We start from the raw sequence: 23,802 nt of genomic DNA, 5'->3' as shown, positions 1-23,802 counted from the left end.
CGTAGCGCCTGGAAAGTTGGCAGACATAGTCAAGCAATGTATTGATGATTTGGTCTGCGTTCCCGTGCCATGGCATGCATTGACGCCGGTGAGGGCAGCGCCCCCGGCTAAGCGGGGACCCATGTCACTTCCCCAAATCAGTCGCCTGGCTTGCCCTCACACAAGCATGCGCTCATCACAGCCGCAGAAAATCAGCCCTCTGAGGCTTTGCTATTCGCCGCCGCTGCTCTCAAAATGAAGTCTCTCCTTCTGTTTTCTTTCCTCATGCCAAGTGCCTCCTATCAACGTTGCACTAGTACCAGAGACTGCGATGACGCTGCCTCTTGAGCTGCAAACTTCTTACCTCAATTCTATCGACTACCCAGAGAACCTTGTTCCTAGCGGTACGGCAACATACAGATCTAAATTGATCTCTTACAAGAAACATTTTGATGATGCCGAGTCCGATCTCTGCCTCGTTCATGGAGAAGATGACGTTGACGATATATTCGAAATTCCCATGATTGATCTAGAGACTGGCGACGGAAAAGGTAGGGTTCCTACTGTAACATGACCCAACAAAAGCTGACCACTGCAGCTTTGGACAAGAGAAACATCCACTCCCCCTCCAAACTCACGCAATGGCTCGGCGTGGAATTTGTGGTCGACCCAACCGACCCAAATACGCAGCATGTCATTGCCAGGAAACGGGATCCAAAATGCCGATTCATGTAAGCCCATGATGTTTCTTCTGATAAACAGCTACTTACCAAATCACACAGATACTTCTACGGGCAAAATTCACGCGACAAACTAAAGACAACTCGCAGCAGCCTAACTCAGATTCTGACTTATCATCAAGTTATGCCTGTATATATGGACTTCATGCTAGTGTTTGGAGCGCAAAGTGATGCCAAAGACCTCCGCTTCAGCGGCTTTCGTGAACAGATACTGCTCAAAACTCCTCCAAGCGGGCAGTCCATACCTGCATTAGGTCGAAGTGGGAGGACTTTCCAACTCTGCTACAATCTTAAGGGAGTACAGTTCAAGAAACAAAGCAACGAAAATATCAAACTTTCCGAGTGGTCCATCAGGCAAACAGCCGTGTATCACAAATTCGACGTGGAGTATGGGACAACCCTGTGGATCGTAACAAAAGGTGGCGAAGATATCCTAAACCGATACAAAGAATTAACTGGAGCAAATGGACGCCCAGAAGACCGGACGTTTTGCGATCCAGCATCGTGCTTCCGATCAACCCTTTCTACCCACTTACTACTAAGCCATTGGTGAGCAAATCTGTGTGCGAACTACATTTGAGGCACACACTAATTTCGTGACTGCCGTTCTTAGGTCAACCGAGGACTGGAGATGGTATATCCGCTGGCTTGAAGAGGTATTGGACCACGAGGTAAGCTAGAACTTCAAAGTCGAGAGCTTTGTGAGCTAATATGAAACTTTGTAGAGTGGAATGGCGGTTGATGGGCTACGCGGCGAAGGCTACGCACATAAGGAATATAAGCCATACCATATTCAGGACTTGCAACACTGGCAAGATAAAGCTAACGAAGCAGTCATGGTACTGGAGTCCAATGCTGAAATTTTAAAGGCGATACGCAAATTCTACCTGGACCTGGTTATTCGAAAAGATTTTCCTGACGCGCTCAAGTCCGCCTGTGAAGAAGACTTGGCTGTCTTCTTCTCGCAGCTCGATGAGATCATCAACGACTTTCGTATGCAAATAGCTCGGGCAAAACTTCTAGTGCACATCATCAGCGATAGGAAAGAGCTGGTCTTGCAACATTTGCAGGGTCAAGCTGCGGAGCGGACCGAACAACTCAACAGAAATCTCGAGCGAGAGGCTATTGTCATGCGTATAATTACGATCGTTACTCTGCTTTACCTCCCAGCGACCTTCGTTTCGGTAAGTTGTGACATTCGTAGACATTGCCTTTGCTAAGTAGACCCAGACGTTTTTCAGCACTGATGTTGTAAAATATCAAGATCAAGATGAGACTAACGCCGACCCAAACGGTTCCTTTTCAGCCCTCGCTCTGAAGAGGTGGCTTCAAGTCACACTACCGTTAACAGCACTCACGTTGTTCGGTGCGTGGTCTACATATCAGATTTATGATACATCAAGCGGAACCTCGACCATTGTGGTGCGTGCGAAGAGCACTATTTACAGACTCAAGTCTTATGGGAGCACACCACACACGCGGACGCCACCTCAAGATCAATATGATCCTCATGATACCTCTATATGTGGCTCAACATGGTGGTATTCGAGAAGGCCCTTCAAGTTCGTCCCGGATCCTTTACGATGGCTGCGAAGTAGTCGCTCTACTTTGCCTTTACATGGGAGCAGCCAAACAAAGAACGGGTGAATCGAGGATGAACTGGTAGAAGCGCATTTTGCGTCATGAACTTTCGGCATTCGGTGCTTACTCAACGGCGTCAGCCCACCTCAACGGGAAGAGGCGCCCGCCATGTTCCATCCGGCCCTGCAATTTCGTGCGTCCCAACAAATAGTCAGCCTGCAGCCACACATCCGGTTCGGGTTGAAATTCAGCACGGAGGGTTCAAGGGCGGGGTCGGCGCTTAGCGAACAGACGTTCCTCGCAATCATCATTCTTTTCATAGGTTCAAGCAATTATATCATAGGCATCTAACCGTAATTTTTCGCTCGGAGTCCAAATACCACCTTTAGACATTGCGGAGCGAATCACTCCCACCTTCAATCTTCTTCTGTTGCCTAATTGCTTAGCCTAGTCGGCATTTGCAGCTGTGGATGAAAACTCAGCCTTGCTGCCTTGTTAAAGTCATCAGCTCACTGCAGCCACAGTGGTCCTCCTCGGAGCTATTGGCGCAGCTCCCTACGTACCTAGCCCTGCCTCATCAGGTGGTCAGAGCTTGATTTGGGTAGTAATAACGATCATGCCCCGCTTACAACTACATGAGGCTCTGCGATCTCGACTGACAGCTACTCGTCTCTTCTCAACTAGACTATACTTGGTACATAATTCACGCTTCCATCTCTTTAATCTTCGGTCTATACTTCGCACGGATCTAGAACCGGCGAACGTAGCGCTGCGTTGGCCTTAGCGCACCTCTGTCCTATGGGGACTGTGCGTGCCTTGTTCACGGTTGGAGCCACGTCGAAATGCCAGACAAAATGCAGACAAAGGACCGCCCTACCCTGAATGAATACACAAACCTCTTACAGTCAGAATGGACTCGACCAGTCGCATGCCAGGACCAGTGCGATCCGCCTGAATCTTGCAGTTGTCAGCGCCGCATTGTCCACGTGGATGCTATCAAGGCGTGGTGCGGACGCAAGGCCTCTGGGACTTCCGAACAGACAAAACTGCATCGATTGTTCGACGAGATGCAGTCCGCGGGACATCGAAAATTTCCTCTCGACTTCAAGACTTTCTTTACTGGAGAATACCACTGCCTTCGAGTTTTCGGTCGGTTACTCGAACAAGGTTATGGTAATCTCATCGATCGGTTCTATAATTCCAACATGCATGACATTTATCTGGAACGAGGCGAGGAATACCAGCAACTTCGCGAAAACTTATTGGAGATCTTTGACGTTAATGAAGTGGACCGCATTATCCAAGATTTTCAACACACGAGATGGGCATACTGTCCATTTGCACTCACGTTACATGTAGATCGTGGTCTAGAAAGCACCAAAGTCATTGTCCCTTTCTGCCGTAAGATCAAGCTTGGTGACAAAGGAGGTACCGCGTCTGTATATTGGGTGGCTATCCAGAGGGACCTTATATCTGATGAAGGGCTAAAGGGTGTGCTCCACGAATCGCTTCACCTGGATCCGGACTTTGGCGAGGTAACTTCCGTCAATAATCTAATTGTGAATAGGACTAACAAATTCGTCAGTGTTACCAATTAGCCTTGAAGTCCTATTGTGGTAACAAGAAACTTGCTTACGAGCAAGAAAAGGACGCATTCTCGGGACTGAAGTCTAACGAAAGGGTACCCATAGTTCGCTATCTAGGATCTTACACGCATGATCACGGCGAAGGATACGATTCAAAAGGAGTACATACAGGAAAGACGTACAATCTGCTTCTGGAGTACGGAGAGCAAGATCTCTATCAGTACTGGGCAGACGAAACAAATGTGCCACCCGTACGAGCAGACGAAATCGTTCGAGAATGGGAATCGTTATTCGAGGTTGCCGATGCTATTCGACACGTTCACAACTTAGAGGTTCCACGCGAGAGAGGCGATCCCTGGAGATTCTATGGGTATACTATCACTCAATAAGCGTGAAAGGAATCCATGCTAACCAACGTAGCTGGCACGCAGATATAAAACCGGATAATATTCTCATTGTCCACGGGCGGTTCAAGCTGGCTGATTTCGGCTACTCTAGGTTTGCACCCGTTGTGAAGAGTCAAGATGGTGTCTTGCCCACAGAATTCATCAATGGATTCACCGATACCTATGGTAAGTGCTAGATTTCAAAGGCAGTAGCGCTTTTTCTAACGAACGATCAGGTGCACCCGAAGTGTCTCGTATGAAACGACCGGACGGAACGATGTCGGGAGTCACACAATCCATTGACACCTGGTCTTTTGGCTGTGTGCTATCAGTTGCCGCAACCTGGATTGTATTAGGTTTCCAAGGCGTTCGACAATACGAAATACTACGAACTCTTGCTCCAGCCAATAATAGAGACGGTGCTATGCGTGACTGTTTCCACGACGGCACACAGGTACTACCCGAGATTCGGAAATGGCACAACTATCTGAGAGGGCATCTTCGCCCTTCAGACACCACAACGCCATTGGTATTGGATCTCATCGAGCACAAAATGCTTCAAACCGATACATACAATCGTCTCGAGCTAGGAGCGCTCTGTGATGAATTGAAAGACCTTATTCCGCGAGCTAAAGAAAAGATAAGGTGCCTCAAATTGCACGCGAGGGAAACAGATCCGGTGGTTTTACAAGCGTTGCTGAAAGTCGAGCAAGAAGCACAGAGAGACAAATCCTCGAGACCAAAGAGTACCCCATTTCAGCAGCAGACGACGGTCGCCGGTATGGCGCATACGAGTCATCCTCTTCAAAGAGTTACAAGGCATCTTCAAAAAGAGCATATCATCAAGAGTAAACCATTAGGACAGACCACCTATCGCAAAGAAATCCTGGAGAAACAGCTGAAGCGCAATTCCGTCATCCGAGAGGATGATGAACAAAACAAGCAGGGAACACACAATGGGGCAGTTACTGATAGTCCCATCGAATCACTGCTTCCAGCAGACACATGGCGTGCTCTGCGAAAAGAGAAACCGAGAAACCCAGAACATCCCCCCGCAACTGTGAAACTTGCAAAACCAGCTCCCATCGAATTCCGCGACGCTGTGTCCACCGCTACATTTCAAAGCTCTTCCCAACCCCGAAATCACAGCTCCAACAGTAATCGTTTCGTCGCCAATGGAGGTAACCCAGGTTCTAATGAAGGTCAGCCGAGTTCCTTCGATGCTTTACGTAACAGTGCAGAATCAGTGCGATCGAATCGACAAACTTCAATGGCACCAGACTCACCGTTAGCGCGAAAATCAACCTATCCAGCCGTGCCCGAATTTCCTCAGGGTTCCTCTTTAATGAGTCCGGAATCACATCGTTCAACGCCGGATGTTCTATCGCCCCTCCTATACACGTCAGGATCCAAGGACACATCTCCAGTATCCCCTTACCCGCCAACTGTCATAGCCTCTGCGAAACTGACACAGTCCCGAGGTTCCTCCGTGGAGGAGAATTCTCAACAACGACGGCTGTATTCTGATAACGTCCCACAACTATCATATCCCATCCCAAATCGCTCTAATTCCAATGATAGACGCATATATGAGCCGGATATCTATACATCTGGTCAAATTGAGAGTTCTCCAATACCTGGACCGTCCATCATATTATCTCAGCCTGCTGAGCCCGTGGCATCTGAACAAAGTACCACAGACTTTTTTCCTGGCCTGCACGTAGCAGAAAAGCAAGCCGTAGACCCTGAACAGGATATTTTCTCCCCTGAGTCTATAGCTACGATTCCACTTCCCCCATCAGTTTATGACCTTCCATTCAATATCTGTCACAAAAGGAAGGAGCTCGACCAGCAAGTTTCGAAGGGCTTTGCGAAGCTCAAGGGCAAGTTTGGCGTTGAGACGCGGAATAAGGACACAAGCCTTGTTCAGACCTTTAGTGAACCACGTGAAATAGTAAGTCTAGCAATATCTTAGCGTCAATTACTTTGCTTACACTGTTAGATTCTTGTCGTTGATAATGGCGGGACAATGTTCGAACACTGGCCAATTGTTATGTTTGTCGCAGAAACACTGGCGAAAAATGCTGCAGGTTTAGATAAGAATGGTATTTGTCATGATATGGGGGTGATGATCTGTATTCATAGGTTCTGTCGAGCTAAACTAGCTGCTGGGTGAATGATATACCCTATCCCGGCACGGACCATCCTTCCTTGGCGTTCACGTGACAGTATTGACCTCAAGTTTACGGTTGACGGACACACCTACGACAAAGGAGACCTCAAAGGAGATTTGGGGCGACGATTACTTAAGAATGCTTTGAACGCAGCGTGGCCGGAAAACACAAAGACTGACGACTCGCTAACCGATATGGGAAGAATATTTACAAACATATTCAAGGAGTGGAAGCGTAACAAAAAGCGTGCTACTACGCTACTTATACTCACGGATGGTGTTTGGACGAAAACTGAAGAGTTACGTCTCCACCTTACTATCCTTGATATTGCCAGGCAAGAGCAAATGCACGCAGGTAACCGCCATTTCAGCATCCAGTTCATCCGCTTCGGAGACCGTGAGAATGAGAAAGCGAAACTTCAATGGCTGGATGATGAGCTCTGTACCCGGAGTAACCTGAGGTACGTTCAGCAACACCTTAAAATTACATTACACCCCAACTAACTCTTCGCAGAGACATCATAGACCATTGCTCGTGGCGCACGACTGTAGATAAGATGTTCAAGGGGAGTATTGAAGGCTGGCACGACCAGAAAGATCCAGATGAGCTGGACATTCCATATCACTACCCGGATCTTGTCGCGCTATTCAAGAGCTTTAATGAAGGCTCCGACACACTCTCCCCCTCTACTCCGCACCGGACACCGTCAAGATCTTCGAGTCGTAGCTCCAACTCAACATCGCAGTGGAGAACCTCGATGCCACCAGAGCGTACGGGAAGCTGGAAATCGCAATCTTGAGCGCCATTCACTGCATTATTATACTCTCTCTTCACGCTTCCTCTTGCACATTCACACCAGTGATCGCATTTTAGCAATCATTGTGATGCGGGTAACGTTTATGCACTAGACGGCTTCGATCAAGTTCTTGCTACACATTTTATCGCTTTTCGGACATTTTATTTCTTTTCTCTAGCTCGAGATACCCAAGGATCGGCATTGTCAATGGTTTCATGCTTTGAGAAGGGAAAGAGCGCCGCTGCATATCGCACGTAGCGCTAATAAATATACAAGGAGGCATTCATTCTAGCATCGCATATATTTGCAATATCAAAAACTCACGTCTTAACTCGATACGCCATGTCACATACTTACTACTTTCTCCTCGCGCTTCTATGCTCACTTCCTCCCTGTCATTTCCTCTCGTTCTTCTTCCGCAACTCCTCTAGCGCCTTTAGATGTTTAAAGTTTGCGTCTGGATCATTCAACGGTCCAAATTGCTTTGGATCGAGCCTACTCTGGCCGGGCACATATATGCGTTGACCTCTTGCACCCAACGGAAGATTTGTAGTCATCAGTGGATCCACCATAGCTGGTGTATGTTGGAAAGGTTGAGGCGGCACTGAAGGCTGGAACATGAAAGGTTGTTCAGGCTGTTGTTGAGACCCAAATCGAAGAGTTTGTTGCTGAAATGGTAATAGAGATTGCTGTGGAGACAGAGCTGGGTGTAGAAAGGAGGATCGAGGACCCTGTTGGAAGTCTCGAGCGCTACTGCTACCAGCGAATGGCGGCCCATGCTGGTTACGAAACCTTGAAGGTCGTTGAGAAGAAAGTAGTGGTTCGGAGCGATCCCGATTCGAGCGCATTGACTGCGGTGGGAGGCCAAAGTTGCGCGGATTTACGTCCTCTACATCACCTCCATCGCCCTCAAAGTCTCCAAGGTGAGACTTGACATTTAGTCCGAACGTTCCCTTTGGACCACTGAGAATCTGTCCAGGGAACATCAGGTGTACCTGTTCTCTCCGCTCTCGCTTGGCCTGTCTCTCCGCTTCCTTGTACTTAGCGGTTTCAGCGCCAAAGTCGTTTAGTCTTCTATCCTCCTCTTCGTCAACGTACACCTTCCCGTCTTCCCCAATCTTCATATGATGCATACAGCCTTTCTCATCAAAGGTTTTGAACTCATGCCCTGGGTTTGACTTGCTGGGTGGTGGCCTACGCCCACTGTTTATGTCATCGGCGAGGCGGCGACCTGCGCGAAGTTCGTCGTTTCGGGATTTGTAGTTGAAGTCGACGCGTGGTCCCTTGCGAAAAACATCGAACAACCCCATAGTGATGATTTTACTTTGTTCTTAGGGCGGAACTTTTGTAGCAGGGTTTTTCTGGATGTTGTAGATGGCTTGTGGGCTTGAGGTTGGAAATTCCAAGTTTAAACTGCACTGGTTAGTCACACAATCGGCCTTGACATTCAGCCAAATTAGAGAATGAAGAGAATGGTCATCGAATGCTACTAGGTAGAGACAGTGAAGGAAAGACTTAGTACACTCGATCGTACATCTACAGCAGTAGCCATCTTTTACGATGTGCTGTCCGCATGTGTCAAAGATACGTTGATTTTTTTCAAACTCAACATAAGGCTTTAAACAACTCAAATATACCTAGAGTTAGCTGACTGCGAAGTTATACGTGAAAACAAATCATTGCGTGAAAGTAAGTCACGCACCTTGTGAGTGAGTTAGATTGCGGAACGCATCAGCTTGCGCGTGGACATGGTTCTCAATCACATTTACAAAATCAAGAAATCAAACATTCAGGTCTCAAATATAATCATTCAAGTACCTATTTTTATGTATCGTTTTAATGTGGGATTTTCATATAACCTTCTTCCCACTTGACCTTGTCTCACAAGGAGACTAGTCTGGTAGCAAAGTAAGGTATAGAAGCACCCGTAGTCGCCATGTCCGTGAAGTAATTCCCATACTCCCCTCATATGATAAGCATTCGCACATACCTCCATCAACTCATGCACCTATTCAGTCCATCAAAGTATCAAGATACTTATTCTACCCGAAAAAGGACAATTTGTTTGAGGAGGGAGTGGTAATGGTATCCAAGGGGTTAAAGAAAATCGTAGCCTTATTTTTAGGCCGGATGCCGTAAAGCTGTTCAAGCCAGCATTCGTATGCCATGAACCGTAAATCGTTGAGTCATCAATTGAAGAGTAGCCAGTACACCGAAGTCCGCTGAGCTGAAGTGGGTGGTCGAACATGTACTGCCAGAACAGTCAGTGATGAATCCAGCTAAAGGACATTCGTATCCCTACAAAGTCGATCCATAGCCCCCTTAGATTGGCAACAGAAGATGCAGCTTAGTTACGAGTTGAAAAGTCCACAAAGGGATCCTCAAGATCACCCTTGCTGTCGTCTTCTCCATCGTCCATGCTGTGGTTGTTTTGGCGCGCATAGAGAGGCCAGTCGTCCTGGTCACTGAGACCAACCCACGTAGTGGAATACACGGATTCCCGGTTGCCTTGAGGGTTGAATGCACCATCCTCACGTAGGTTCGAGTCGAGCCGGTCAGCAACGATAGAATCGGCAGCAGCTGAGCGTGGGGGTGTGACAGGCATCGAATTTTGGTTGACGTAAGCGTGTTGAACGCGGTCGAATGTCCCACCGGTTGCCTGGGTGTTATCAGTAGCGCCGTGGAAATAGCCATTGACTGGCATGCCGATTGCATCGCTATGGGCCGGGCTACTGGCTGGTGTGGTAGACGTAGTCCCATTGACTGGCATACCGAAAGTATTGCTATAGATCGAGCTGCTGGCTGGTGTGGTAGCTGTAGACCCATTGACTGGCATGGCGAATGCATTACCATAGGTCGCGCTACTGACTGGTGCAGTAGGCGCAGGACCATTGACTGGCATGGCGAATGCATTGCTATAGGCAGAGTTACTGGCTGGTGTGGTAGTCATAGTTCCATTGACTGGCATGCTATATGCGTTGCTATAGGTCGAGCTGCTGGCTGGTGCGGCAGGCATAGTGCCATGTCCCGTGTTGTCGGTCATGCCATAGACGCTGGTAGCACCTGATTGGGTGCGACTTGCCTGCGACTGAGTGGAGATGGGACTGGGCGGCATGAGTGTTCCGGGCACGATGAATTGAGGAGCCGTAGTGCTGATAGAGCGGTTGTCAAAGACAGCGATATTCCTGTAGCGCATCCTCGGGTCCGTGGAGAAGAAGTCGCAGCCCAGATCGTAGTTTGATGGCATACGCCGAGTCGGACTAACGAGACTGCCGTCGAGAAACATTCCGGCAACGTGGCGAGGGTCGTGCTGAACGGTTACGCTGTTATAGTGACCATGGGCACTTCCATCCATAGAGCCGTTAGTGCCAGTATTCGGGTCAACTTGTGCGTGACCAGAGGGAGTGCTCTGAGCAGGTGTATACCCCGACAAAGGAGGGGGCACATTAGTTAACAGACCATAATCTCCGAGCAGATGCGGATCAGTAGCGTTCGGGATAGCTGAGAACACCGTCATGTCGTTGCTGTTATCATGGGCCCGTGGGGTCGGAATGCCATGGTTCATCGCGGGATCGAAGGAGCTGTTAACGTCGTCCATGATGCAGTCATCGTATTGATCAGCATAGTCGAAAGTACCAGAACATTGGTCAACGTCGCCGGAGGGGTTTTCGTTGATCATGATTGCGTTACCGGTACGGACGCGCTGCTGCTGCCGAGAAACCCTATTGAACTTGTGCGGGAATCCTAAGTACATCCTATCAGCGTCTTGATAGGCGCGCTTGAGCGTGATGATGAGGGACTGATTACCTTCCCAGCGCGTTGGCTTCTTCTTTTGCAGCATGGTCTTGGTTGGAGTCGTTGCATCCTGAACAGTCCCCGCATTAGCAGTGGACGATGATGAAGCGGAACGTCTATTCTTTCGCGTCCACGCCATCCTCAACGGTGGAATTTGGTTGCCCTCGGCGATTTGTTTACCGCGCAGCTTCAGAAGGGCTTGTTGCAGCGCACCGGCCGTGCAACGATCGCCAACAACTTGGGCTGCTTGGTCGAAGGGGATTTGTAGGCCACTCTCGCCACAAGCCCAAACAATGCCTAGGGCAACATTCTTCCAGTCGTTCTCGGTCCATTTAAGGAGCTTTGGACGAGGCTGACGTGGCTTGCGAGGAATGCCATCCTTGTTGATCTTGGGCACCTTGGGCGCTCTCCGACCTTCCGAGTCGCTCTCCTCGTACTCACTATCGTCGGCGGGGGTAGAACTCACAATTTGATCAGACTGGTCATTCTCCTCTTTGACCGCAACAGTCATGCCACCATCAACAGCATAGCTGCCGTCTTCGGTCCCTCCGTGGAGTGAACCATGGGTGTAGTTGTACAGCTCAGATGCACTAGCATGGGCACGGGAACTGTCAACGTACATGCTGTGGTCGTTGAATATACCGACGTGGCTGCTAGGCCTATGACCGAAGCCGTTGTTTTCGAAGCTAGACTGACCCTGAAATGTACCCTGCTCGCGGCCGAGATTAGAGGAGCTGTCATAATGGTTGCCAGTGGGCTGGTTGACCGCTCCAACAGTATCTCTGTCGACGAATGCATCGTTTCGAGGCGGCATGGGGTAGGTGGAAGGCACATGTCGATCCAAATCATGGTCGTTGAGGCGGGGACGATTCTGACGACCGAGGCTCTCGAAGCGCTCGCCGATCGCATTGCTGAGCGCTATGGCGTTTTGGTCGAACCTCTCATACTCGGCATTATGTGTCGGGGAAGTATCACGGTCGACAAGAGGTCGAATTGAATCGAGGTCGAAGCTAGGCATGCTGCTCTCCGAGGAAGGGGGCCTAGAGATGGGCTCCATGGGCATGTTTTCCATGCCGCTGTCCGTGGATCGGTTGTGGTAACCTCTGTATCCTTGGAACAAGGTGCCAACATCGCCAGCTTCACGCTTGCGTTTTGACGGGAGACAACCCATGCCTAAGGGATTCGTATTTTTCTTCGAAGAAACTTCAACCGTTGCGTTGGATGTCTGTAGCGTCTTCCTGCCCTTCGCGAAGTTCCTGGTGGGCGTGTAGGCCTCTTCGTCGCTGTCGTCGAGACTAACCGTGTTGAGCTTGTTGTCGTGAAATGGAGTCATGGTAGCTGTCTTCGTCAACTGATGCTCGATGCATAGAACAAGCGATGGCGCTGCGTATGTTCTTGAGAAAAGTGTATAGACTCACCGGCTCACCTGCTGTTGACAAACCCCTCGGGATATATGCCGCGAAGGTGTCAGGATGTTGTTGCGGATCTAATGTAGCCGAGGAGGGCGTGACTGCGAACATATTAGTGTGTGCGGGGGCTGAACGTGCTGAGGGTAGCCAGCGTACCTTGAGCGGAGCGGGCGACCCAAATGCCCTTACGCGCCTACTAAGCCCCAAGGGCGAATCAAACTGTACAAATAGCTAACGAGGAGCTTCAAAGAAGGCTCTGTAGCGTTGTTAGCACAGCTTCAGGCTGGAGGCTCAAGTTTTCACGCAAGAGCGTGCGGGGACCAGGAGGCGGGGTGCACAATGAGTACAAGCAGCACCTTGCGGAGACTGATCCTGCATTGTGAAGATGCTAGGGCTGGCATAGGAGAAAGCTATTGCGCTGGTGCAGTACGTACCTCGTTGCTGTCGTCGTGTGTTGGTGGGTGGAGGGGCGAAGGAGGAGCTGCGCGGACAAGGACTTTATGGAGGGCAGGAGGCGCTAGCGTCTTTCCACTCAACGCAAATCTCGTTCACGTAGGCAACGGTAAGCTCGCTTAAGAGTTCTTGCTCAGGAGACGATACGCTAAGACCACGGCAGGACACCCTTCTTTCCTTAGTGCGAACGGGAAAAGGCGACGTGAAGTACAATTGTATCCTGATAGCGTTTGCCGTAAAAGATTGTAGAGATAGGTATCCAAAGACTTTCAGCGTTCTCTATGGTCAAGCCGATGGGACCAAGGATCTGCGGGTGCAACGGGTGGCGGCGAGATAGTAGGGCGTCAAAGACAAGGGCAAATCCGCAGTGTACGAACAGGTCCGAAAAGTCGGCGACAGTAGGCTGTAGGATGATGTTTACTCTCGTGAAACTCTAAGGGAAGACTGGTGCGGAGGTACTGCGGAAGTTTGCGTAAGCGCAGCCCAGGTACTACGCAGTCCGTTGAGATGATGAAGGCGATCCGTACGCTTTGAGGTAGCTCGCAAAGCACCCACGGAAGGCAGGCTTGACAAATGTGACGAGCACGTATGATCGTTTGCAAATATTCAGCGATTGCAACGTGCGAATATCTGCTGAGCGAAACAGGCGTACGTGCTGAGGTGAGAGAAATCCAACTTTATCTTGTAAACCACCGCTAGCGATTGCAAGATTGTCGAATGAATAGGTTTTGAGTCTTGATACATATAACTTAGATCCCAATGACGCTTCATATAGGCGAGGTAAGTGCGGATATCTGAGGTGTGAGTGGAGCACACGTGACGCAAGTGTTATGCCCCCGCTTCAATTTTGATAGACAAGTCGAGAAATTAAAGCGAGTGATATGCTCGATAAATGCGGGGTAATCATGAAACCAGTAATGCAATCCGTGATTGGGGCCAAAAGCGTCGATAGAACAGTCTGAAATCGGAAACTTCTGGTATTATGGTTCACACAACACCCATGGTGAAGTGCATCCTCGAGTAATGGAGAGTAGCCTTTGGTGTAGCGCACTTTCATGTCTCCAGTCGTGGTGCGTCCGAAGTGTATGAGGGTTTTGAAGTCTTATTCATCCTGGCGGATGGTGCTGTTCGATGCCGTGTACATCCAGTTCGATGAATGTTTGGACTTCTTGATGGGGTTTCCATTGTCCATGAACAAGTATTGAATATCGTGCTCGAGTGTTCGGTTGAATGTATGAAAGATCCAGCGGGATGACGGGACGTAGAAACAACGGTGATGATAGAGGAATTGGGTGTGTAGTTGACGTCGAAGGAGGAGATAATGGAAGGAGACGGAGTAAGTAGAGAGAAAGTGAGATGAAGTACAGGCTAATTGGCAATAGGGTCGAATATGTTATTGGACTTCACGAGAGAGAGAAGGGGTCCCCGTTAATGAAATTTACCTTATTACTGCCAGATGAGGGTGCAGCTCGTGAGAAGAATGACACTGGGCCGTGGAATGGCTCGAGAAAGAGGAAGGTAACAAACGAATAGCAACTTTTGCGGTAATCAATACCAAAACAGGAAGAGCTAGACGTAGAAACAAAGATTGGAACGTTTTTCATGAAACTTAAGAGAAGGCTCTCTACTGAACCCGACGAAAACCAGGACGTGGGTTGAACGAAATGATAAGTAAAGGCTGAGTCCGTTGAGCTGGAAAGCGCGGTTGAGTTCTGTTTAAAGTTGATAGGTATCTCACTATTGAATTGAGAGAACTTCTTGCTGTGAGCATGTTTGTGTGACTGAAGATACCGGTGACCAAGGATTAGGAATTGACATAGCTTGTGTAGAGCTTTTCGTAGTCCTGTTGAAGTAAGATACTTCCCTGATTCAAGTAGTTGTTAGCTGGCTAGTATCCTGTATCGAAAGCCGGTCAGATTATAATCTTCCACTATGGAGTCTAGGCTTAGTTTTCGGTAGGTACGGATTGCCTCGGGCTCTATGAAGGAAGGTGTATGGGGCGGATATATTGAGAGTGACAATTGTGCTTTCAAATATCAATGATGTTGAATATGTTGGAAGGGAGCATACGGTGCCTTAACAAGGTTGATTTCGGATTCTTGGATGACACTTCCCGAGGAAGCAGCTGTCGCTAGCCATTAGAGTGCGCATGTTCGACCTTATGACATGGATCTCTGCAGCGAAGAGCTCGGTTATGTTCCATGGTCTACGCCGATTAGTGTTATTCCATAACTAAAGATCCCTCTTTGGTGCTGAGGTTGGGGGATTTTCCGAGGTAGCACCGTGCAGCCACCAGATGCGAACATGGTATGGGTGAAACGGTGGGGTATCAGAAGACCAGAAGCGATGTGGCGGTGTAGGTCTTGTGTGGTGATGTGCTAATAGATGTCATTAGTATCCTCGAGTCTATGTCACGCGTTCCTCGAAGCTGGCGAGCGGTCAGCTTGACGTGTATCATGTTGAACAAGGCCGATTCCAGAGCCTTTTCTATGACTTTGCGAGTAGTAGTCCCGGCTGAAGCGGTGCAGTGCCATGTAGAGCGGCTGAAAACCTAGAGGCTGTGGGTCAACGCGCTCGCTCGTAGTGCTTGGGCAGTCCGCTGCGGGCAGGCTACGCGCTGTGGCGGGAATAGCTTCCACATGTTCAAGTTCTTCGAGAGGGGGGCGATGCTGTGGTGTCAGTCTTGAGGCAATAGAAAGGGTTGCAGTGCGTAATAGTTTCTCGAGGAGGTTGAATCTGGGAGGGTCAATGGAGTGGAGGGAGGTGTGAAGAGGTGGGAATAAGGTTATGTGCGCTAAGACAGTGCGACAGGCACAATAGCCCAACGGTTCACAGCCTTGGCACAATTTGGTCGCCTAGGAAAACGTCGCTGCACACGATGAAGGGGGGGACTGGGCAGATACATCAGTCAAATTAGGGGGGGTAACAGTATTGCAATTCAAAAACTATCTGTCCAAGTCTTAGCATTCGGTCTCTACTGTGAGGGGGATGTGACGGTGTGGGCTTACCTAAACCTGTAGATGCGTGATGCATTTGGCTCTTGATCTGATAGAGGGCTGTAGTCCCAGTGACGAGGATCGAGCTGAGTGAAGTGGAATCTTTACATCGCCTAGGATATGATGCCCTTTCATTCTACTCAATTGAGACTCGGGGCTCGTTGGCTGCACAAGCGATTGCAAACCTGAGTTGACATCGGCCCGAATCTCGTAGCTCGAGTTTCCGAGTCGGCTAGTCCTGTGGCATCGAGACGGCGCCTCTACAACCCTCGACAATGTGCTCGATGCTTTCCTAGAGGTGGTTTGTACCTGTTGCCGTCGTCGTCGCTCCTGCTGATTCCGTTGGGGTCTCTTACCAAAAGCTTCCGCCTCCTTTCCTCGCCGACCTTCTCGGCCATCCTCAACACCCCACCACCGACCTCAACGATTTCGATCGCACATCCTCGCCGCGCGTTCAGCGTACAATACTGAGATGGAGACTCGGAGCGCTGGGATGCAAAGTCTGTACTGGGGTTGCTCCTACCTCCTGAGCGCCGCCGGACTTTGCGGCCATTTCGCTCCTTCCTTCGACGCCACCACGCCCACAACCACCCGGACGATCGCCCTCCGGCCTGTTCAGGATACTTGGCTTGGAGTTGGGAGATAGAGTCATCTCCTAAGAAGGAGTGGTAGACTTTCATCGAGCCCCCTCACCCCGCTGCACGTAGTCGCTGTGTCGCGGCCGACCGCATTGCGATACCCCACCACCGCCCTGCTCGACAACAATACAACGAACAGGAGAGCTGGGAGAGGCCGGGAGCTGAGAAAGGTCGCGCAAACTTTCTCATTTACCCAAGAGCTACGTCTGGGGTGGTCATCGCTGCGGCTCTGCAGCTTGCCTTGAGCATTCCCTGCAGACATCCGCAAAACATCGGCGACGCGGTAGGGCAATCCAAGGACATCATGAGACTGACGGACAGACAATTTCAACAGCCCATATATTGAGATACGTATCGCCCTGCTCGACCTTCGAATTGGAAATGTCCGATCGCAAGCGCCCCAGTAGCACACGGGAGGCACACGCACCCAGCGCGGCGGTAGACACGAGCGGGGCGACCATGGACAACCTACACCTCGATTCAACAACGTTCACGCTGTCTGGACAACATGAATTGGGCATGTTGATATGACTTGTGATGCTTGGGTTCGGAACCGCGGATACCGACATTCTTGACCGCCATTCCAAAGCGACATCCCTGATTGTTGCCAATCATTCGGAGCCCGATGAAAGCAGGATCGGATGCCATATACTTCCCATGAAAAAGCTCAAACGGGACCGGGAACTCGACAATTCTCGGTTTTGGATGTGCCAACTAAGGATGGAGGTCGTTCATGGTTGTGCTGACAACCACCGATCCAAGTGAGGCATTCATTCAAGAGCTGGAATCGAATGGCGTAGCTCTGCGACATGAAGGAGCCGCCCGTATATTGCAAGTCCTGCCCAGGTGCCTTGTATATGAGAAGAGCTGGACTTCACGTTGAGCCTCGAGATTGACAAGTCGGTAGATGAGCTATTATTCATCCACTTGGCACACAACCTTGCCAATACCGAGCGATTCGGGCATGTAGGGCATAGTAACCGACCGCGTTGATGTCAATCTTCGCTGCCGTAAGACCTGTCGAGGTAATCTGGCAACTTCTGTGCCGTAGAGAGCGTAGCCAGATAAACAGCCACGGTCTACGATATACGACTCCGCGACTGAGGCTAATCGAGTGTCTGCCACGACCCTCTACAATGGGACATGTGACCCACGCATCCGGGAAGTCAATCCACGGCTTTTGCCTTCGGCCGAACACGGATCGTTCATAAGACTAGGCCAGGCGATCGTTTCTAGTGGACATGCTCCAAGAAAGCCTTCCCCTAAAATCACAAACTCATTCCCAAGTTTGCTGAGAGAGTTGCAGCTTATCCTCAAGGGAAAAGATGTGCCTGACTTGAGAGCGGTCACTCACGGCTTCGTGGCATCAAGAGACCTCGGCTGAGTAGGGGTAGGAGCTGTGGGCCCTACGGAATCAAGTTAGCGGCCGGTTATCAACAGGACCCTCCGTCTGCCATCTTCGTGTGTGCAAGGCCTCTCTTTTGATCTCACGGCTAGTGTGGTTCACGCTATACCAATGGACGCCTGTCGTTGAAGTCAGCGACATGATTGCTAAGCGGGGACAACCATCATTATGGGTGTCCCACTTGTATACGTTACTCGGATTACTCGGACGACTTCGACGCTCGCATTCTTCCGTGCAAGGATAGACCGCCAGTCCGGACCGCCTTTCAACCTAGAGATCGGGGGATGCTCGACTGCATCGGTAATCTCCCAAGGCTGTAGATCTGACTTCATATCACTGGGAGCAAGATTTGACTTCCATCATGGGTGTCCGCATAGCTGTCCGTGCACCGTTGGATTGTGGACTATCTGGAGGTTCCTATTACACCACAGCTATTCGGATGTGCGCTGCAGAGCACCCCTTTATTCGACGCCGTCTCTCGCTACTTGCTTCGGATGAAGGCATGAGTTGGAACCGACAGGGTCGGTCAGTCTCCTCGGCTATCCTAGCTCAGGGTCAGTTTCTAGACGACGTATATACGTATGACACGCCATTGTGACACCCTTTAGGGTGTTTCTTCGTCTTCGACCCCTCGATAGCTAGGATGACAACAAGCCCTGCGATGCTCTCCAGATATCACGTCGTCATCTGAAGACCCCAGCAGACGTTTCTCATTCCTTGTGGACATGGCAATATCTCGTCAACTCATTCCGTTTCATACTAGGCATAGTCGCTGGCCCATTTTCCCCGGGGTGACGAATACAGTTGCAGCTCGGTATTCGCCGTACAAGTATCTCCCTTGTACTGTCCTTCGAGGGGAGTGTACACATGTCTAACTACGATGATTATGTACCTGCTCGCGCAGATCGCATAGAGGTTCGGTGTAATGCTCTGGTATCGACTGAGGTTGTGTCGCATTTTCGTCGTGTTGCGCTCGTCTCGTCGATACACTCTTCCGGCCGGGTTCTGCTTCGACACGAGACTGCCTGCGTTCCTTACTGTCGGAGGAGTCAGGATGTCTGCTACACCGTTACCGCTGGCTGCTAGACAAGTCATTCCTTCTCTTGGGATGGCGTACGGCTATATCCTCGCCCCGCCTGGACGAGCTTCCGAATATTGTCCATGCTAGACACTCGCACGTCGAGCGCAGTATCCCGAACACCCATTGCTTCCGTAGTCCTTCTACGACTGCCACCATTTGTACATCCCGGATGTGGCACCTTGCCATGCACCACCGCGTCTGGATTACCGTAAGAATAGGCTTTTGGGCTGTAGACCGCAGCATCCATACAGCGAATTGTGCTTGTAATGCCTTCGCCCCAGGGCCACTCGTAAGGGTACCCGTTATATTCTCGCTGGTGTGTGCAGTTTGTCCCCGCCGTTGCGTGTTGTCGGCGTTTGGTAACGAAGGTCCGGGCCCTGAAGATTGCTCGTTGTACATTCTCGGCCAAGCCGCAAATTGTTTGAGCCCAGTGCGCGTATGCTCGCATCCTCTTATCGGCCGTTGTGGTTTGTCGGCCGGTGTGGATCGTTGTGTGTATGCTCTGCTATGGCCGGCGGGGCCCCGATGGCTGCGGGGATAGTCCATGATGCTCCCAGAGCCGTCTTGTGGTGTAGCGCCTGCGAACTGCTCATCGGCAAAGGTTGGAACACATGGGCTTCCCCTTGAGGTGTTTGGTGGTGGTGTAGAAGCTGTGCGTAGCTCGGCGTGGCTGTCTCGCTGCGGGGTGCCTCGTTGTCGTCGCGGGTTCTACGGCGATGTCAGACATGTTGACGAGGCTCGTCATAATCACTGCGCCGAACTTGCTATCAGTATTGGCCATCCATGTCTGCCAGGCGGTGCTATTGCGTTGCATGGCAGGGTGAATCGTAGTTGATGGGGCTGAGGTACGTCGGCCACGCAAAATCGAACAGATATGGGCCGTGAACCTCGAAGAAGCAATGCACACCTTATGATCCAGACGAGGAGGGTTCAATCGAATTTGCATGAATAGCAGCTGAGGCTCCTTACCACGAAAAGATAGTTGGCCAATTAGCCGGCGATGCAGGAGTCTTCCCCCGCGGGTATCCTCGCCTTCGGGGGGTGTAGCATACATGCGAACACCAAACGATTGCACGGGGCCGCATAGTTGTGTAGATGCATACCAGTGCGTTCATTCCTTTATGGCCGTGGTACTGGGCTTGCGACGTCTGGAGACTCGTGTGAGGAGGTTGCAGTTTGCGAGTCCGCACGTTGCTGCAACCAAGACCCAAGTACTTGCAAACAGACCTAAGATACCTTGAGGGTATTGTCAACAGAGGCTCCATCACGCTCGATACAGAGGGATATTCTTCGTGGTAGGCATCGCTGTTCATCAAGCAGATTTGGTACATGCACCAACACCGGGAGATTGATAGGCTTTGCAAAAGGAGATGGACGCCAACATGTGCAAGCGGTGAGAGCGAGTATACGGAGGCGGATGGCGTGCCACGTCGATCACCCATGTTTACACAATCCTGCTGTCATGGTGAAGCAGCCCCACGGATGTGCCCGCTTGTGACGCCCACACAGATGATTTCGCCAACACCAAGCTGGATCATACCGAAGTCAGATCTATATTGCCTATATATTCTTTATTATTCTACAGGCTATCACCGCTCGATGAACCGAGGTGGCCAGACTCGGGGAGGGCAGGTCTAGTGGACAATGCTAACATCTTTACCAGGGCGGCAAAAAACATCGGTGGGTTCGACTCCCAGAGCGTCAGGGCTCCCAATACGTGGTCTCCTCTTTTTTTGCTCTTTTTTTGACCATTTTACATGGTAGCCGTCAGCACGAAACCTTATTGCAAGCGCGCACGTGAAGGTAATCAAGAACAAGCATCTAAGCCAAGTCCTCCAAATAAGAAATCTAAAATCCTGCGGATTAAGGGAGATTCCTTTGTCGCAATCTCTTGAGAATCGCGCGTAGAGCGGAGCGGAGCCAAGTCGTCAGAGATTGCCATTACAGATTTCTCAAAAACACCGGATTTCACTCCTAAGGCAGAACATCCGCCCTGAAAGGGAGATTCCTAGGTCAAGAAAGAAGCTGCGATGCGCCACCTCCTGGCCAGTCGTTGAGAATGTTTGCATTTCAGTATCCAAGTGCCTTCTGCGCCTGTTTCGCATACCTACCGTTCTTGGGCCCACATGACAACATAGACAGACAGGCAATGACTTCATTACCGTGTATCTACGCCCTCCAGATCTGGAAGAGGTTCGCTAGTGCTCAAAAGCCGAATCGATGCGCAAGAAAATGCGTTGCATATTGCTAAAGCCATGACTCGCATAGGAATCAATATTCCTATAAGGTTAAGAACCTTATGCTTCGCACGAAGTAGTTTGCGTTAGGAAACTAGCACGCTGTCCTATTCGTTGACTACACTCAGTTATCTTGTTCGCGGTGCATTCTATGTATCATGCACCACGACTACGAACTACGCTTCAAGCCTGAATATATGCGAGAGACTCGTTGCTGCCGCAGGTTGTCCTCGTACTCCTGTCCAGCTACTCAAAGATGCGCATTGCTATCTTGAGAGCTATTCAGGTCACTTGCGACGCATTTCTGGGAGTACCAACCGCCAACCAGTCCCACAGTCTACTTTCCCTGATGATAAAAACAATGATGGCTCGGCTATTTACTCAGCGTCGCAAGAGTTAAGGAATGTATGAAATGGCGAGTGTTCAATATTCACAAGCCTGAACGCGGCACGCATTCAGGATGAGGAGACGATACGAAATACCATCTCTCAAATGTCAACAGCGTACAAGAGCAGTCGCGGTGATCTTCCAGCATTCGCCTAACAAGGCAATGGTAAAACACATTGCTGCAATAGCGTAAGAGGAGCATCAAATCTAAGGCGCCGCGCATGGCGAATCACGGTTTGCAGTTTCGCGAGGCAGGTCATCATTAAGAGCTGCACATTAAGAGCTGCAGCTGCAGTTGAGTGGAGATGACAATGCGCCAGACAACAGGACTATGTGGTCTTATGAAGGATGAAAGAAGAGCAATCACCAACGCCACCTCGCCTAACCTCCGCTTGGCCCGAATAACCACACGCTCCCCACGCAACTCTCACCGTCCCTGAATACATAATCTTCACAATTTTCAAATACTTCGCCGAGTACCTGTTTAAGGCAAAGGAAGTCCGAACCGCGTGGCAGCGTGGCTAGGCCTGTTGTATTTGTACTTTTTTTTTGTTCTCCAGCAGGTTACGAGTTCGAGGCTGGAAGCGCCCAGCAAGGATATTCGCTACGCTCCCGGGCATAAAGTGGTCGTTAATCTTTGGTGCTCTAGCCTGTCTGCAGGCTGTGCTCAAGATGCACTGTTTATTATGAAAAGCGCTGTGTGGGCGGTTGAGCTCAATTTAGTTTGCAGGTGCCAGGCCCTTTGTGTGACCTTTTTTCAACTCTACGCATATTGACGTGGATCCGACGATTGGCGCCAGGATCGAACGCCTTTAACACCAACCGCCCTGCTAAGCCGTCGGAAGTATCACACTAGGATTTTATCCGAAATCCAAAGCATGTACATCATGTGGAGGTCGCCCTCTTAGTCTTCACGCCCGGCTTCCTTCATGGCTTCTCTAGCTACGTTAATCACTCTGGTAGTACCTACGCCCGGAGTCCTTCAATGGCAAATCCTTGGCTTACTCCAGTCTTGAGGGTACCATGCGTGTCTTCTAGGCTACCTATAGGTAAGTTCAAGGGTAGGGTAATAAGCTCTTTTGGAGGCTCCAGCTACATTTAGAATCACGTATGCACGTATTCTAGGTCAGGTGGGCGACGGTAAGCTTGTTTGACTTGACTCCGAAAAGGGTTGTTTATACAGTCTAAAGTTATGCTTCCTCCTAGGAAGAATCGACTCCAGGTATACACACCGCGCACACTTTACCAGCGGCCTCACTCCTCACCAGGGAAGAGACTGACTGATCCAGCCATCGCTGCTCGGATCGCAGAGGTCTCATCGAGGGCAAGGTTGTGGAGCTGGAACCACCCCTCCATCCCATCCTCTATCCCGCCCACGCTGTACTCCACAGCGTCGTGGAAGCTCTCCTTTCTCGCCTGCTCCGCTTCGCTCAGCTGCACGCCTCGTCCGGACATGACCTTCTTCAGGTATGCACCTAGTATCCAAACCTCGAGTTTTTCGCGGATCCGTGTCCACGTGAGGAGCTTTTGGGCCTTAACCCGGAGGGCGATGAACGCGTTCTCGGCGTTCACGTCAGCGTTTCGCTAGATGTAGTCAGCATTGCTTCATCCTCGAACAGACAGTTCGCACAGGGTTCTGGGCTGCATACCGCGACCTCGTGCCAATCGGCCACCTCCTGCTCATGAGCTTCTCGGTCCTCGGCTACGCGGACGAGCCAATTCAGCATCTCCTGGGCCCGAAGCTTGGTTCTCATACAATCATCGATGTAGCGCTGGGTCGCGCAGGTTTCCCTCACAGAGGTGAGCTCGTCGGCTCGCACCTGACCATGTAGCTGCTCCCAGGCTTGGAGACTTGACTCCGCGTAGTGCGCCATGTACAGGTTGGCGGCATGCTCGATCAATGGCCGGCTGGTATCGGTACTCATTATGAGCAGCTTGCGGTGGAATAGTGCGGGCGAGGATGGAGGATTCGTGGAGTGCGTCTGCGAATGGATTACTACGAGGATCAATATCGCCACGGAGGTGAGTATTATTCTGGATTGACTTACAAGAGGATTCTAGAGAGTCTTGCCAGAGGGCTGCTGCTGTTCTCAGAGGAAATCAAGAAGTGGTGATGTGGTTGCGTTGTTGTTTTGGGATTGAGTCGGAGCGGCAATGGG

General features: G+C 50.4%; 8 protein-coding genes across 8 annotated transcripts; 3 read left to right on the top strand and 5 right to left on the bottom strand.

Moving 5' to 3' along the window:
- The first annotated feature begins 176 nt into the window (after positions 1–176).
- Positions 177–2,711, top strand: K460DRAFT_328553 (uncharacterized protein). Its single transcript, XM_040930703.1, has 6 exons — positions 177–530; positions 578–710; positions 762–1,268; positions 1,333–1,390; positions 1,445–1,903; positions 1,950–2,711. The coding sequence occupies exons 1-6, from the start codon at positions 311–313 to the stop codon at positions 2,364–2,366; spliced, it is 1,794 nt and encodes a 597-aa protein (XP_040793597.1). The 5' UTR covers positions 177–310; the 3' UTR covers positions 2,367–2,711.
- A 10-nt stretch (positions 2,712–2,721) lies between these two features.
- K460DRAFT_26715 (uncharacterized protein) lies at positions 2,722–6,722 on the top strand. The gene is made up of 5 exons (XM_040927520.1): positions 2,722–3,835; positions 3,886–4,256; positions 4,307–4,458; positions 4,509–6,226; positions 6,275–6,722. Exons 1-5 carry the CDS (start codon positions 3,143–3,145, stop codon positions 6,446–6,448), a joined length of 3,108 nt encoding a protein of 1,035 aa, XP_040793596.1. The 5' UTR covers positions 2,722–3,142; the 3' UTR covers positions 6,449–6,722.
- On the top strand, positions 6,199–7,578 carry K460DRAFT_26711 (uncharacterized protein). Its single transcript, XM_040927519.1, has 3 exons — positions 6,199–6,226; positions 6,275–6,906; positions 6,960–7,578. Exons 2-3 carry the CDS (start codon positions 6,449–6,451, stop codon positions 7,243–7,245), a joined length of 744 nt encoding a protein of 247 aa, XP_040793595.1. The 5' UTR covers positions 6,199–6,226; positions 6,275–6,448; the 3' UTR covers positions 7,246–7,578.
- A 59-nt stretch (positions 7,579–7,637) lies between these two features.
- On the bottom strand, positions 7,638–8,552 carry K460DRAFT_401062 (uncharacterized protein; the record flags this gene model as incomplete). The annotated part of the gene is made up of 1 exon (XM_040936386.1): positions 7,638–8,552. One exon carries the CDS (start codon positions 8,550–8,552, stop codon positions 7,638–7,640), a length of 915 nt encoding a protein of 304 aa, XP_040793594.1.
- Positions 8,553–15,310: 6,758 nt separating this feature from the next.
- Positions 15,311–16,575, bottom strand: K460DRAFT_351007 (uncharacterized protein; the record flags this gene model as incomplete). Its single annotated transcript, XM_040931550.1, has 3 exons — positions 15,311–15,531; positions 15,908–16,008; positions 16,205–16,575. 3 exons carry the CDS (start codon positions 16,573–16,575, stop codon positions 15,311–15,313), a joined length of 693 nt encoding a protein of 230 aa, XP_040793593.1.
- A 2,147-nt stretch (positions 16,576–18,722) lies between these two features.
- On the bottom strand, positions 18,723–19,775 carry K460DRAFT_26543 (uncharacterized protein). The gene has a single exon (XM_040927498.1). The coding sequence runs from the start codon at positions 19,563–19,565 to the stop codon at positions 19,008–19,010; it is 558 nt and encodes a 185-aa protein (XP_040793592.1). The 5' UTR covers positions 19,566–19,775; the 3' UTR covers positions 18,723–19,007.
- K460DRAFT_26473 (uncharacterized protein) lies at positions 19,775–20,716 on the bottom strand. Its single transcript, XM_040927493.1, has one exon. The coding sequence runs from the start codon at positions 20,459–20,461 to the stop codon at positions 19,985–19,987; it is 477 nt and encodes a 158-aa protein (XP_040793591.1). The 5' UTR covers positions 20,462–20,716; the 3' UTR covers positions 19,775–19,984.
- A 2,181-nt stretch (positions 20,717–22,897) lies between these two features.
- Positions 22,898–23,568, bottom strand: K460DRAFT_401059 (uncharacterized protein; the record flags this gene model as incomplete). Its single annotated transcript, XM_040936385.1, has 2 exons — positions 22,898–23,227; positions 23,293–23,568. The coding sequence occupies 2 exons, from the start codon at positions 23,566–23,568 to the stop codon at positions 22,898–22,900; spliced, it is 606 nt and encodes a 201-aa protein (XP_040793590.1).
- Positions 23,569–23,802: the final 234 nt, after the last annotated feature.

Source organism: Cucurbitaria berberidis, assembly GCF_010015615.1.
Source record: "Cucurbitaria berberidis CBS 394.84 unplaced genomic scaffold K460scaffold_1, whole genome shotgun sequence".
NCBI classification, from domain to species: domain Eukaryota; kingdom Fungi; phylum Ascomycota; class Dothideomycetes; order Pleosporales; family Cucurbitariaceae; genus Cucurbitaria; species Cucurbitaria berberidis.
The sequence above is the reverse complement of the archived record's forward strand: the minus strand, read 5'-3'. Positions and strand labels throughout refer to the sequence as shown.

Excerpts from the sequence above, each read along its gene's own strand:
- K460DRAFT_328553 (XM_040930703.1), top strand. The coding sequence starts at position 311 with ATGACGCTGCCTCTTGAGCTGCAAACTTCTTACCTCAATTCTATCGAC. Across the intron at positions 711-761 it reads GATCCAAAATGCCGATTCAT|ATACTTCTACGGGCAAAATT; the intron begins GTAAGCCCATGA and ends CAAATCACACAG. Across the intron at positions 1,269-1,332 it reads CACTTACTACTAAGCCATTG|GTCAACCGAGGACTGGAGAT; the intron begins GTGAGCAAATCT and ends TGCCGTTCTTAG.
- K460DRAFT_26715 (XM_040927520.1), top strand. The coding sequence starts at position 3,143 with ATGCCAGACAAAATGCAGACAAAGGACCGCCCTACCCTGAATGAATAC. Across the intron at positions 3,836-3,885 it reads TGGATCCGGACTTTGGCGAG|TGTTACCAATTAGCCTTGAA; the intron begins GTAACTTCCGTC and ends CAAATTCGTCAG. Across the intron at positions 4,459-4,508 it reads TGGATTCACCGATACCTATG|GTGCACCCGAAGTGTCTCGT; the intron begins GTAAGTGCTAGA and ends ACGAACGATCAG.
- K460DRAFT_26711 (XM_040927519.1), top strand. The coding sequence starts at position 6,449 with ATGATATACCCTATCCCGGCACGGACCATCCTTCCTTGGCGTTCACGT. Across the intron at positions 6,907-6,959 it reads TGTACCCGGAGTAACCTGAG|AGACATCATAGACCATTGCT; the intron begins GTACGTTCAGCA and ends AACTCTTCGCAG.
- K460DRAFT_26543 (XM_040927498.1), bottom strand. The coding sequence starts at position 19,565 with ATGGACTATCCCCGCAGCCATCGGGGCCCCGCCGGCCATAGCAGAGCA.
- K460DRAFT_26473 (XM_040927493.1), bottom strand. The coding sequence starts at position 20,461 with ATGGGTGATCGACGTGGCACGCCATCCGCCTCCGTATACTCGCTCTCA.